This window comes from Alexandromys fortis, unplaced genomic scaffold (assembly GCF_014885135.2).
Source record: "Alexandromys fortis isolate MF-2015 unplaced genomic scaffold, M_Fortis_MF-2015_v1.1 scaffold_84, whole genome shotgun sequence".
Taxonomy (NCBI): domain Eukaryota; kingdom Metazoa; phylum Chordata; class Mammalia; order Rodentia; family Cricetidae; genus Alexandromys; species Alexandromys fortis.
This window is the reverse complement of record NW_026068017.1, coordinates 6,282,119-6,297,501: the sequence shown is the minus strand read 5'-3', so window position 1 is coordinate 6,297,501 and position 15,383 is coordinate 6,282,119. Positions and strand designations below refer to the sequence as shown.

At 46.7% G+C, this 15,383-nt stretch overlaps 1 protein-coding gene across 11 annotated transcripts in view; it reads left to right on the top strand.

Annotated features, from left to right (window-relative positions):
• The window catches only part of Gas7 (growth arrest specific 7), a 225,233-nt gene that overhangs the window by 144,794 nt on the left and 65,056 nt on the right, over positions 1–15,383 (top strand). For 10 of the 11 annotated variants that reach the window (XM_050162660.1, XM_050162667.1, XM_050162670.1 and 7 more), the window contains exon 2: positions 712–832. In XM_050162660.1, the coding sequence (XP_050018617.1) occupies positions 712–832 (121 nt within the window). Of the gene's footprint in view, positions 1–711; positions 833–12,869; positions 13,024–15,383 lie in introns of those variants that run through there. The other variant, XM_050162671.1, reaches the window with a different exon arrangement.

Below are 15,383 nucleotides of genomic sequence, written 5' to 3'. Positions count from 1 at the left end.
AATTGCCTGTAAGCCCCCACCAGAGGGATCACAGATGCAGCTACAGTGTGTGCCCGCCTTCCACCTAATGCTCCGGCTTACATATTCTTCTGTTTCTTAAGACAAATGTTACTGTGCTTGGTCACAGGAATCAAGCCTGTGGTGTCTGGTTCATCTTCAAAAAAATCCTGGTTCCCTGTACCACAGTGATATGACACTTGGAGAGAGAGAGAAACCCTACCCAGCTCTCACAGACTCTCAACATTATTAGAGAATGTTTTACACCTCTCTCTGCCGCGGCCTGCATTAATTATTTCTGCTAGTTTTGCTCAGCAGGCCTGGGGCTGTGTCTGCTGCTGTACTCAGTGGTCCTGTGGAGTGTAGATGTTACATCCCACAGCGGGTATAGACTGCACAGTCCACAGCGGGTGTGGAACGCACAGTCTACAGCGGGTGTAGTTTGCATAGTCCATGCTGAGTGATGGGACCCTTGGCAAGCGCAGCACCCTGAATTTGATTTTTTTTCAGGGTCTGCTAGGGAAGAAGGTCAGTTCTGTCTGCTCTGGGTGGGGCTGTGCCTTCTGTGAGGGGCACCCTATCTTGCATGTCACCCATCCCAAGAGATGCCTGCAGGCCAGGCTATCCCAGTTGTGCGATTCCAAAGTCATTTTGTGGTTCCAAACAGTTGTGAAAATGGCAAGTATGTCTGACCCTTTCCTTCCTCTCCAACAGAAGCCTGGGATGGTCCCCCCTCCGCCGGGAGAGGAGAGCCAGACTGTCATCCTTCCACCTGGCTGGCACAGCTACTTGTCTCCTCAGGGCCGCCGTTACTATGTCAACACGACTACCAATGGTGAGTCCGGCTCAGGAAGAGCCTTTTCTAAACCCCACCACCACATGTCTGCCTCTTCCTGGGCTGCTTTTCTCCCTCCCGCTCCACCTTCTGGTTTGGGGGCTTTTCCTTGCTAAATCTAACTCAAAGAAAGGTAAACCTAGCATCTTAACCCTCCAGTTCTAGAATTGTTTATCATATGCCAGGGGCTACAGTAGGGTCCTGCTCATCCCTGGTGCTAGGTGTTGGTTCCTCGCTCTGCATTCTGGAAGCAGCTTTAAGAGGACAGGTATACTTCCAGATTCCCAGAATCCTTTACACCTCACACCAACCTTCTTTGAACTCAAACCTTAGAATCTAGGACTGTATATATTAATATTAATTATTTTTATAATTTATTTTTATTTTATGTGCATTGGTGTTTTGCCTACAGGTTTATCCATGCAAGTGAGCCAGATCCCCTAGAATATAATTACAGGCAGTTGTGAGCTGCCATGTGGATGCTGGAGATTAAACCCAGGTCCTCTGGAAGACTAAGCCATATCTTAGACTTAACCACTAAGCCATTTCTCCAGCCGAGACATGGATGTTATTAATACAACTTACGATTTTGAGCCTGCACTAAGGGGAGGGCTCCCAGTGAGAGGACAGCCAGCAGTCATCTAGAGGGAGACAGGGAAGCTGACAGCTGCTTCTTTGGCTGGCTGAATTGTGCATAACACAAGCGCCCTAACCTGCGGGCTCAGCAGGGTGTTCCCCTTGAAGAGCTGTGACCTGGGTTTCTAGGAAAAGGGAAGTGGGGCTGTTTTTTTAACTGTTCTAATCTCACACTTCCTCAAAACAAACACTTGAGCATCTTTGCCCTGCTCAGGAGCCTTGATGTTTCAGGGGTGCAAGTGGCTGTTTGAATGCACTTCCCCTGGGGAGTGGCTGCTTCAGTGCGGTTCCCCAGGGGAGTGGGTGTCTGAACACAGATCTCCATCTGTGCTGTGCAGTTTGGACTAGATGAGCTCAAGAGCAAGAATTGGGGTGGATTTGTTCTTGTCTCAAATTAGCCAGTCTGTTGCAAAGGGAAATAGAGAAAATGCCTTTTTAGGCTATCTACCTACGTATCTGTCTGTCCGTCCATCCGTCCATCCATCCATCCATCCATCCATCCATCCATCCATCCATCTATCTATCTATCTATCTATCTATCTATCTATCTATCTATCTATCTACATCTTTCTCCCTCTTACTCCTCAGTTAAAGAATAGTATATTCTCAGGGTTAAAAAGCCACTGAATAAAAACGGTATTCAAATCAACATTAAAAATCCTCAGTCACGTTTCCCAGAGCTATTTATCACATAAATCCTTTGAGGCATTTGTATCCTCTATTTTTCTAAGCATGCTGCTGTTTTAAAAATAAATTACATATGTCATCCATCCTATCCTTTAAATTATGGCAACAATTTATTATAGGCCTTGTTCTAGACTTTGAATATTTTTATCTAACTCGTTCTTTTTCATCGCGGTGTATTAGGAATGTGCTGCCATTAGTGTAAGTACTACTCTACTTAGGAGTGGAAATGCAGCCGCATTCTATATCATCAGACACTGTCTGGCAGCTTCCTTCCGGGACTCTGACTGTTCATTTACCATAGGACCGAGCTTCCTTGGGGTTGTGGGGTGCAGTGTGCTCCTCAGGTTGGTAAGCTGATTCTCCAGCAGTTTAGATTTTGAGGGTCATGGTCTCTGACACAGCGACGTAACTTTATCACTTAGCGTGAGCAGTAATGTAGATAGTATGTAAGCTAGTGCATGCAGCTACGTTCTAATAAAACTTTATGTGTGGCAGAAAGGGGGAGGGCCTTTGTGTTTGGACAGTTGAGTATGAATTGCAGATAGCTGACATGTGTTACTAAATCACATTTTTTTTTTAACATTAAACACTGCAGAGGATAACTTTGGTTCACAAGTTCACCAGTCTTTTGGGTAACAGGGTGGGCTGATTTGCTGGGTTATCTGGTGGGTCCAGTAGAACTGGCCCCTCCCACTTTCTGTCTTACTGAGTAATCCTAACTGCTCTGTCCTGCCTTGGTCTTGCATTCAGGATGCAGGTCAACTTCATTCACTCATTAGGTAATTATTGTATTCATTGTTTTTCTGGTCAATTCAACACATATTTTTATTGAGCCTCAAATATATACCATAAAGAATGGCCTTGCCCTGCTCATAGTGGGCATGTGTGGGAGCAGTGGAGGGGTATCTGTGTGTGCTGATGGGGATTGAACCCCATGTTCCGGGCAAATACTGTCTCGGTGTGCTACACTGTTAGCCCTGGAAGCATATTTTTAAATGGATTCCTGCTTGGTTATCCATGAGAAGGACTGAGAAGAGGTCTGGAATATTTGAAGAGTGCCACAGAGAGCCTGTAGGGCTAGGGATGTTTCTGGAGGTAGATAGGACCAGGAAGGGACGGAATGGGAAATGCCTCTCCCAGTTTAGTTGGTCTGCTGGGGTTTTCCCCCACCCCTCCCTGTTTGGAAGCCTCCTGCCTGTCTGTAGCACCTAGCAGAAGCCATCCTGGGGCCTCTGAATTGGTAGCTTACTGCTGGACCCCCCATTCTGTCCCAACTTGCATGCTTCATGCCAACCCCTTCTCCATCTGTCCAGGTGGCACCCCTCCTCCATCTGTCCAGGCAGCAGATGAAGGGCAAATCAGGTCCACTACCTGCTGCTGAGAGGCACTGGTATGTTCTTCTCATTCTCACAGAGGATAGTTTTCAAATGCAGATGCCCCTTAAGGTGACATTCAAGACCTCTGATTAAAAACTCCCACAGATGCCCCTGTCTTTTATAGAAGGAGGTGTGGTGTTTGCATAGAACCCACACCCGCCTTCCTGGGGACTTTAAGTCATTTCTAGTATAATACCAATCTGATGCCAATGCTATGTAAATACTTGCGACTCTGTGTTGCTCAAGGAACAGTGACAAGAAAAAAGGCCTGTGCATGTGCAGAGAATATGCATTTGCCTCCCCCTGCATTTCTCAGCCCTCTGTGACTGGTAGAATCCACCAGGGCAGAACCCTAGGATCCTGAGAACAGCCTGGCTTTCTCCCCGCCCCCTAATCCCTAATCTGTCTTCCCCCAGAGGGCGCTTGGGCATAATAAGTATTCTGTGCAAAGCCTCATTTACACTGGTGTCCCCTTCGCCGCCTGATAATCTGCTTGCTTATGCATCCATTTAGGATTTCATGGATGAGGGTCTGCGCCTCCACTTACCGCTGGTCAGGCCATGGGTATACAACACCAAATGAAGAAAAGGTTCTGCTTTAAGAGACTGTAGATCCAAAGGGGTCAGAGACAGGCAAACACCTACAAGCAGTCAGGCCATGACAAAGGGGAGTGGGAGCTCCAGTGAGGGACCTGTCACCTGCATGCGGTGGGTGCAGGAGCTCTAAGGAGGGACCCATGACAGAGGGTGAGGCGGCATGAGGAAAGCAGGTCCATGGGCTAGGCAGGGTAGGGACGTTGAAGTGAAGGAACGCTGGGGTGTGACATGACTCTTCACCCAGTGGGCAGTGGGAAGCCGTGGGAAGTCTCCAAACAGTGGCAGGACCTCATGGCTACCTTACAGCAAGACTCCTCGTGCAGCGGTGAAAGGTTTAGGAGCTTGGAGCATGGAGTAGACAGCCTAAATGAAATATGAAATAATGAGGTCAGTACAGTCTGTGGCAGTAGCCTGAAAGAGGCAGGAGCTGAACTCTGTCAGACAGGATGTGGCAGGCTGGTGGCAGGGAGCATCCCTGCCTCCTGGCTTTCTGCCTTGGGTGGCAGCCATGAAGTAAACGGGAGTGGGAGACGCTCAGATGTGAGTTGGGAGAAAGGAGGTGAATCCGGGCTGCATGGTGGGTTCCTTGCTGCATGTTCAGAAAGAGATGGCCAGCCCGTAGATGGATGCATCTGCTGTTCAAAGGACACCCATGTCACCGATGGAAGTCCAGAGACTCCCATGGGTGCATGGCCCAGCATGCAGAGAGCAGAATGGATTCCACCCCGACTGGCCCCCACTGTGCAGTGACCAACATACAGAACTGAGTGGGGCTATCTAGAATTTGCATTTCTTTAGAATAGAGGTTGCTGTGGGACAATGATCTTGTACCCTGTAAAGATTCATCAGCTGTATTTTAATAAAATGCTGATTGGCCAGTAGCCCGGCAGGAAGTATAGGTGTTGCGACCAGCAGGAAGTATAGGTGGGACAATAAGAACAGGAGAATTCTGGGAAGAGGAAAAGTCAGTTTGCAGTGGTGATCCCGCCACAGAAGAAGCCAGATGAGAATGCCTCACTGATAAAGGTAGCAAGCCACGTGGCTAATACAGACAAGAATTATGGGCTAATTTAAGATGAAAGGATTAGTTAAGAAGAAGCCTGAGCTAATTAGGCCAACTAGTTTATGATTAATGTAGAACCTCTGCGTGTTTCGTTGGGACAGAAGGGCTGTGGGATTGGGTGGGACAGAAACCTCATTCAATCAGAGGTACAGATACATTGCCCAGTGCAAGCCTGTAGAAGACAGCTCTAAATACAAAGTTAAGGAGGGCACCACAGAGATAGAGAGGAACTGGTGGAGATTGCAAGATAGTGTTGTAGCAAGCAAGGGAAGAAAAGGCCATGAAATGATGGGAACCCAGGAACAAATACAGATCCTGTTTACAATAGGAGGACCATGCCAATGCCTGGGGAGATACAGATTATTTAGTGATGGTTGTTAGTGAATGACCCAGATGCCTAACAGGAAGTATCAATAGATAGGTTACTGTAGTCCTAATGCTGGTTTTAAGTAGACTCCTCAGTGACTCCAGCGGGTATGCGTGAGTCACCAACTTCAGAAGTCCCCTCTACTTCCCCACAGCTCTGCCTGCCTCTCCAGGGTAATTCATCATGCAGAGTGTCCCCGAGTACAGTCCAGGGAGGCCAGGGACACCAGTGGCAAAAAAAATGCTTCTCTTGCATCATCTAGGAACATGCTCTGTGCTCCTCCAGAGTGGGCTGGGTCTGAATCCGAGTGTACTGTGATTCATGGGTGGTGAACTGTTATCAGCAGCCTACTCCATTCATTCAGGGACCTGCGTTAGTGTTAAGAGTCTGTGTTGGACCAATTTAACAAAAGGGCAAAGGCTAGGTGGCTGGAAAACAGTCAGTTCTGCAGGCTGGGGAGTACAAGTGCCTGCAGATTGTGTGTCCAATTGCAGCCTGCCCTCTGCTTGCTAGAGATCAGTTCTCTTGGTGCACTCACATGGAAGAAAGGATGAGCAAGCTCCCAGGGGCCTCATTTGTAAGAACATGGATCCCAAGTGAGTGATGGCTCTCATGATCTCGTTACCCCTCAGCACTGTGACATTGGGGACAGAGGTTCAATGTGAAGGCTATGAATAACAGAGCCTCTTGGACATCAGCTAGCTGTTTGAATAGACCTAGCCCGTCAGCATTGCTTCCCTTTATTGTTAGAAGCTACATCACTTAGCTGGCCTTTTTGATATTGTTTGATATATACGTTACCATTCGAAGAATGGAGAGAGACTTGAACCTAGCTTGGAAAGTCAGGATTGGTTCTGTCTTATGTGAGCCGCTATTTCACAGCATATTGGACTAAGCTTCGGATGCATTCAACCAAGTCATTCTGTTTATTTTATCTGTGTCTTTTCCCTAAAGAGAATAATTTGAGGTTGTGTCTTAGGCCTGATTTTCTAGAAAGCAGAGCCGGGGGAAAGGATTACGTGGTAAGACTCTTTTAGGAGATAGTGAGCCCAGAGCACCAGGGAAGATGTCACGCCATCTAGATCGGTGTCTGGCAGTGAACTGCAGACTGGGCAGCAGCCATGGGGGAGGTCTGTTGACTTCCTTAGAAGGGTTATAGAGGAGCCAGCTGCACTTCGGAAATCTCCCATTTCCCATTGACCAGACTCTACTTCCCTGTCCCCCACCCCTGCTTGGAGAGCTATTTTTTCATCCTTTTGGATTAGACCTCCTGAATCCAAACAGCCTATCAGAAAGCCCGACTCCGCCCCTTCCACACTGATGAAGTCCTCACTGAACAGGAGTCCCTATGATAGGAATGTGAGCAGGACCTAACATCAATGTGTCTGTGTTAGGCTACCTTAGAATGGAGTCCCGTAGCGCATCCTGCATCCTTGTCAATTACACAGAGGGTTCAGTAGCTGATGACTTTGCTAGCACCCCTGGCAGGCAGGAAGAATCTTCCAGGTCATCTCACACAGGGGGCACTAAATTTGGCAATTTACTTTACATTTTATTGGAACACAGTCATGTCCCCATGCTCCCTGTAGTACTAGCAAAGCCCAAAAGATGATCCCTGGCCTAACAGATTCCATCAGTTTTGCATATCCAGGAATGGGTCCTCCACATGCTAAAAGTCTCTGCTCAAAGTCACCAGGTCCTTGGAGTCAGGCTATAATTAATGCTCAGCCTCCAGCATTCAGAATGGGGCATGGGTGGTGGTGCCTACACTTGGTATGAGGATAAGTGAGTTCACAGATATCCGATAAAGATACTCATCAGAAATGACCATCTTAAGGGACATCTGCTTGTCCTGTTAAGCGTGATATAAAACCCAGGCTAGATGGAATTTGCTTCTATCCTCTTTTTGACAAAGAATTGGTGTCTCTAAATGTTTTATTATGAGTGTGAGTGAGACTTGGCATGGATGTGAGCCAGGGTTTGAGGTTTTGTGTTCATTTGCCAGATAGTCAGTAGTTTTCTTGATTTCTTATTTTAATTTTCCTTTAACTGAGTAGATTCTCATTTAACTTTATTACCCTGATAACTAATGAGTTTCTAGGTAGGATTTCCACCAAGCTAGTCATTGTGAAAACCATTCTTTGAGCTTTACTTTGTTCAAAGTAATTGGATACTTTTCCCACTCCCTAGATAGGGTGGCCCTGACAGTTTCCTCTCAATAGAAGTTGCCCAGAGAAGCAGCTGCACCCCAAACCACCAGTCTGTTTTTTCTGTCCATCTGTATTACACAAAGTAAGACTAGAGCCATGTTTTTGTTTGGCACATTTAGTTGATTAAATTGTGCATTGTGCTCTTATGTGTATGAGCATGTGCAAACACATACATACACACACGCGTGCACAAACTCATGGGTAGCCCTTGTTTTGGCTCCATGATTTTTATTTAAAAATATATTCTTTCATACAATACATCCCAACCATAGTTTCCCCTCCTTCCATTCCTCCCAGCTGCCCCCTCATCTCCCCTCTCCCCGGGATCCATTCCCCCCCCTTTTTTTTAATGGCTTCATGGTAGAAAGCTGTTAGACTAGAAAACTACTATTAATCTGGCTCAGTGTAGCCTTTGTTTTCTCTTCCCGAGAGTCCATTTTAATTTGTATCGCTTAGGTCACACTTAAGTGCATATCACACCCCTCATTTTCCACCAGATTCCTAAGACCAAATAAGCTCTTGTTTATGGTAGAGGCTAAGTGAATTCAAAGCCATTCACAGTGCCAATATGCTGACATGAATTCAAAGCTATTCACAGCACCAATATGCTGACGTCCAAAGACAAAGGAGGCAGACTTCTCTTCATTCTATTCTAAGAAGTCAAGTTATTTTGAATTATTTAGTAAAGAATGTGGTGTACCCCACTGGTTGTTAGCTGGAACTAGCAATCAACAGCAAATGGTCCAGATACCAAGCATCGAAAAGAGATGTGGGGATGCCATGTTCCCCTTCTTGTTTTGTGCCCAAGAAAACAGAAAGCCATGTCCACATGAAACCTGGGTGTTCACACACACAGCAGCCCCAAACCCACGGCCAGAGCCCCAATGCTCATCAACCAGTGGATGGGCAAACAAAGTAAGGCGTGTGCACAAAATGCAGAAAAGAAAGAAGCAGGGTTGATACCCACTTCAACAAGGACGATCCCGAAAACATCACGCCACCGACACAGAGAGCTACATGCTGTGGGATTCAATTTGTATGAAATGCCCTAAATAGGCAAATCCATAGAAACCAAAAGTAGATGAGTGGTTGCCAGGGGCTGCGTGATGGCTGGCTAACGGATGCTAATGAGCAGGGGGTTAAGGTGATGGTATGCACTATAACGGTGAGGGCTGCATACTCCGTGAGCAGACCGAAGTCACCGAGGTATATGCTCTTTCAGGGTAAGTTCTGTAATATAGGGAATTGCATTACAATGAAGAAGTGTTGTTTAAACGCAGGCATGTGCGATGATGCTGGATGCTCTGTGGCTTTCTTGGTTGCCTTTAGAAGTAGTTCCTTAAAGGCTCTCTTTGGGGATTCTGAGTGCGCAGCTTCCAAATTCTGATGCATGTCAAGAGCGTCACGACGGGCTGTTGCTCAAAAAGAAATCATAATCTGCTATTAAGAAAAAAAGTTTTTTCTTAATATTTTACTTTAAAATAAAAAATATTTTACTTCATATTCTTAAGAGTTTTCTAATAGTCACAACCTAGTTGTTTTTTTGCTTTTTTGTTTTTTTTTAACTGCAAGGAGACTTAGTAACAACAAAATTGATAAGGACGTTGTGTTAGCTTCCTGTCACTCGGATGAGGTACCTGAGATAAATAACTGATTAAAAAAAGAATGGTTTATTTAGACTCAGGGTTTCAGAGCACAGTTGTGGTGGAGACATGTGGTGGTATAGGAGATACCTTCACCTCATGGTGGCCAGGGAACAAAAAGAGACAGAAAAGGGCTAAGTGACTTAGCAGTCTAATATTCTTCTACTAGACATTTGTTTAAGACGGGTTCCACCATATAGCTGTGGCTGGCCTAGAACTCCTGTCTGCTTGCTTGCCTCTGCCCATCCAGGTTAGGCCCCACCTGCTGGAGACTCCACCACCGACCCCCAGCACCTCAAAGTGTGGCCCAGGCCTTCTCACATGAATCTCGGTAGTGCGTGGGGGGCAGTGTAGAACAGGGGTATGTCAGATTCAAACTAGAGCAGTAGCGAGGAATAGAATATAAAGTTGAGGAGTAAACTTAAATCTGACTTTCATTTTCAGAAACACAGTAGGGAAAAAAAAGCAGTGTTTGTGCTCATTCCGAGACTAAAGGTCAGATATCCATAAACCACTGAAGTTAAATCAGAAACTGCCAAAGAGCTGCTTGAAGACAAATAACTCAGTTTCATGGTGACAAGATTTAGAGTGAGTAGGAACTGCCAGGAAAGGCCCTTCACCTGCCTGCTGCTTATGGTCATGAGGTCACTGGGGTAGCTGACTATTGTGTGTTTCTAGCCTTAATAAATAATTGTCTGTGTAGGAGAAATAGTAATAGCTTCTATCATCTCAAAGCCCTTGAGTCCATAGCTCAAAAATCATTTGGAGCTCAGCATTTCTGGGGAGGAGCATGGGGCTTGCACTGTTCTCATGTGTACTCATGAGACAAGACAGACGCGTGCGTGGACAAGGTGAATTTCAAGGTACTTAGAGTCTGACAAGGCTCTTTTTGCATTTTTCTCTTTTGGGGAGTTTTTTTTTATTTTGTTTTTGTCTTGTTTTGTTTTTTAGCAGGACCTCTACTTTGCCTAGAAAGTATGTGCCATTGAATGGTCACTCTACTGTTCCTCCCATCGATCATATTGTGGAGCCCAGTGCTCTGTCAAGGTCTGAAGTGAGCAGTCGGAGAGCCTAGCAGAGCTCCTCACTATGATGTGACAGCATCCTTTCTAACCATTACTATGGCCAGCATGCTGTCATTAAAGGCAAAGAATGTTTGGGATGAGGGTGTGCCCATAACAAATGATGTTTGCTTGGGTTAAACATCTTTCAAAGTGTTAGTCTAGCATTCCCGATACAGGGTATACAGCCAAGGAGAATGGAGTTGGTATATCAGAGACACTGTACTTACTGAGACATTGTTCACAACAGCCATGGCATGGAATCCACCACACTGCCCATGGGTAAATGGATGGATAAAGATAATATGGTGCATAGCTACAGCAGAACACTATTTGGCCTTAAAGAAGATGGAGATCTGCTACCATAGCAACCTGGATGAAACCACAGCACCCCGTGTTATGCAGGAATAAGCCAGTCACAAACAATGGATATACACGTTCTCACATGCATGTGGGACTGGCAGATTTGGTTTCATAGATGTAGAGACTATAATAGTAGTCTCCAAGTCTAGAAAGATAGAGGGAGATGGGACAGAAGGAGCAAGGTGTGCCAAGACACAGGTACATAGGAGAAATAAGTTCTAGAGTGAAAATGGTTTGTAATGCCCATATTGTACATTTTGCAACAAACCAGAAGAAGTTAGAGCATTGCTAAACCGAGACATGATCAACACCAATGAGAAAGAAAGGAGACACTCAGTACTCCCACTCGGTCATCCTGCACCATATGCCTGATTCCAGTCATCAGATTGTTCCTGGAAAATGTGCACCATGTTTCTGGGTCAGAATTTGAGAAAGTGGTGGTCTGTGATTAAGTTCCTAAGGAAATGGCATTGCCCTGTCACAAGGGTGTAAGGGACAGAGTAGGTGACAGGCAGGCAGGGTCAAGACTTCTGAAATCCACATGTTGTTTCCCCAAGACAAGACAGTCAGTCGATATCCATCCTGGATGATCTTTAGACCAGGTGCTGTCTGAAGAAGCATCTTGTATACAGTGTGCAAGGATGTCCAGTTCTGGCAACTCAAGAGCTTTCATAAACACGTGGACCCCTTTCTCTCTCAAAATTCCATAGCGGAGATGGATGGGGCTCAGCATGTTCCCTAGGGCATTTCTCTGCCCAGCTGGTCTCCGTGTGTGTTTCCTAGGTCCAGTTCTGTGACTGCTCACGTTTGGGCCAGGTTTTCAGACAGAGCCTCATGGTTTTGTATCAAGTTTTAAAGATCACAGGCCAGCAAGATGACTTAGCAGGAGAAGGGCTTGCTGCCAAACCTGGTGACCCTGGTTTAATTCTTAGGACCTACATGGTGGAAGGAGAGATTCAGCTCCCATAAACTTCCCTCTGACCTCCATGTGTGTACATGTGCAAACATTAATACACACGCATGGGGACACACACACACGGACACACATACATATAGATTTAAAAAGTATAAAACAGAGTCAGAAGGAGCAACTTACATAAAGTCAGGACAATGTTTTACCATGCACTTGAAAATAGGAGGCAATGAAGGAGAACCAAGAAAGAGAAGAAGAAAAAGGTGTGATAGAAACGGAACCTTAGTTGCAAAGGGACTTTCCAGTTCATCCATACTCTGCCTTTTGCCCACTGCTCTCTCAGACATTGGCTAGTTAGTGTGGAGAGGGCATTGCTGCTCTGGGACTTGTGGGACCGAAGGGCTAGTGGAAGCTTGTGTCCCTAAGAAGACAGACGCCAAGGACAGCAGAGAGAGGTGGTTCGAAGCAAGGCAGATGTTTTGAAGGTGAGGTGTCATGGGATCAGTGAAGGACCAGCGCACTCCAGCATTATCTGTAGGTTCTGTGCTGATGTGGGAGTGGGCAAGGACCACATGACTTGGTTATCAAGCAACAAGTGTTTGCTCAATGCCTTCTCTGTGGCCAGCTCTAATTAGCCACTTGATGGCTTCTTGCCGGGGTGGAGTGGGCGAATGCCATGCAAATGGCTATGCGGAAGGCTTCCTGAAGTCCATGTTAGCTGTTCGTGGGAATTTTCCTGGTGGCTTGGCTGTGATTTTCCTTCCTGTCTGAGTATTCTTCTGAAGGTCCCTTCAAGCTTAAAAAAACAATCCAGTGAAACCAGGGAATGTCAATCTTAAAGTGTTTAGCACCCACAACTGCTGCTGAGTATGTCTCTGTATGTAAAGCTGGCACGATTTCCCCTCCACGGGATCCTTATTGTTGGAGGCCGATCTTGGAGTCGGGTAACAGCTTTTTTGTTCTTTCAATCTGAGTTGGATTCCAAAGTAGAATGCTCTTCCAAGAGGTGTGGGAGGAAGAAAACCGGGTGAGAAGTTAGTCATGCAAGGAGCTCATGTTTGTTGTGTGCCCACTCCCCGTGAGCAGTGGGCTGAGCCATGCAGTGGGCCACGGAGACCCTCCGGGGTCTCATCATCCTTGGCTAGATAACAACCTACGTCTTGAACAGTGGCTGTTGCCTGAACCTCCTGCCCTTTGGCCATCTGCCTATCTGCCTGCTCAGAGCTAACTGACCTCCGAAGAAAGAGCTCCTGTAACGATGAGAGCTGGATGGACCGTAAGCTAAATGTGTTGGGAGTTGATCTTGCCCCTTCTGAAACCGGCTCAACTTTAGCTATTTCGTAACTGGGCTGGGGGAACTTGGGGAGGTCCTGGTGATAGCCATGCAAGCCTCAGGCAGCTTTGACCTGTGTGTTTGTAGACCTGGCTAGTTTCTCTTTCACACATGGATGATCTGCCCTGCTGGGTTCATTGTTCTTTCTCTGGGTCTCTCAGGCCAACTTGACAGTTTCTGCAGTCCTTTGTTTGCTGTGGATTGGTTGGTGGGTTGATTGGCTGTATCTTTTCAGCCTTTCAGTTTCTATTACAAAAAGTTTCATTTTCTTATTTAGCCCTGTGACTCTGACACTTTCACACCGGTGTCTGCTCCTCGATAGGGAAAACATGTGTGTGCTAACACACACACACACACACAGCTTCCATGGAACAGCCCAGGACCACTCTGGTGTGTGTGTGTGTGTGTGTGTGTGTGTGTGTGTGTGTGTGTGTGTTAGACAGCTCCATGAGACCTGTACCTCTCACAACAGGAGCCCTGGAAGTCAGCTGGGCACATGCCATATGCATGTTATAGGACTTTGCCGACCCTCTCAATGTTTTAAAACATGTTTACTCTCTCTCTCTCTCTCTCTCTCTCTCTCTCTCTCTCTCTCTTTCTCTCTCTGTGTGTGCATAAGCATGCGGCACCGTGCACATCTGGAGGTCAGAGGACCACTTGCAGTAGTCAGTTCTCTCCTTCCATCCTGTGGGTCCTAGGGATCAAACTCAGATCAACGTGGCGACCAACTAAGGCTAAGACAATGCTTCAGGACAGCCTGGTTTTGGTTGCGGTCATGCAATAGGAAAGCCTATGGCAGTGTGGCAAGGGTCTGCAGTGGCTCTAGACAAGAGCCCGAAAGGGAAAGGGAGTTTGTGTGTTTATCACCAGCGTCACCTGTGAGAAGAGGTGGATGTGGAATAAGCAGTGGGTCCGTCAGGTTAGGAGGACTTGCTGGAGTGTTACGATTCTGTGCCTTGCTACTTTTGAGTGGCGCGTGGGCAACTCCTGGATGAAGACAGAGCCCGCTGCAGCTGGAGCTTGGCAGGACAGAGCTCTTCCCTACCAGTGGCACAGAACTGCCTGGAAATTGCTTAAGTTCTCAGAATGCAGATTCTCAGGCCCCGCAGGACACGCCTGAGACTCATGAGCCAAGGAAGGAGGGAAGACCTGATGCTCGGTCTCATGACTGGAGTTCCAGGTGATCCTGGGATGCTCTGGTTTTTGAGAAACTCTGCTTGGAGTCCTGTTCCAGGCTCACCGGGTACAGCATGGGGACCGGTGGACAGGCTTCTCTGGTCTCTTTGCAAGGAAGGTTTGGAATCTGAGTGCTCTTCCATCATTCAGCCCTAAAGTCTCCCATCCCGTCATCATGCTGTGTCTCTTCTGTCCCCAGTGCCTTTTATTGATATTAGTAAACAGTGTAAGAAGAGGTTTTTAGCTGGGAATGTCTGTACCTTTTGAAGGAGTGGTTAGGATTAGGAAGGGTCCTCTGCCCTCAAGGGAGCATGGGGACCTCTGTGTCTCGGTTGGAACAGCCATTCTTGGAACCAGTGTGCTTGCAAGTACCTGTTCAGCGGCGCCTAGGATAGCTGCTGGTTATTTCTGTTTTCTAAACTAATTTTAGTTCTCGCCAACAATCTCCTCTTTCCGGTGAAGAGAAACCCGCTCAACACTTTTGAGCGTTATTTATAAACATCGCGTCACACCTTTTACTGGAAGTCCTCTGCACAAGGATTAGCAAGTCAGAGTGGCTGAAGTTAATAAGTGCCGTGTTTCTCAGAAAACAAGCAGCTCGATAAGGTGCTGTGTAAGTAGAGGATTCTGCGATACTGCTTTATGAGATGGGGGGTTTCAGAGCAGCTGAGCCGTGTGATTTTCAATGGAGAAGTCATAGACATCCTCCCTGAGACAGAGTCATGGAAGAGTATTCCAGAACCAGTCTGATGCCCCCGAGTGGGTTGTTCAGAGGGTAGTGCAGCTTGGGTTTGATCCGGTTATGGGGACTGGTTTGGTCTTGTTAGAAAACTAAAAGGCTACTTATGGCGATTTTTGGGGCCCGTAATCACAGAAGCTTTGAGCATCTCTGAAGGAAGGACTGGAGAATCAGCCCCGTGCCTAGGACCTCGGGGGCTGCATACCCTCCATTTCTCTCTGAACTTGCCTTTCATTCTTCAAGAACCATTTAGAAAGGACCAACAGTAGAAGGGCGTCGTTTCAGCTTCCACTCTGTAGGACTCTTGGCTGATCCCAGAAGCCACACCCCAAGATCTATGAGAATTTGCTCAGATTCTACCTACCTACCTACCTACCTACCTACCTAC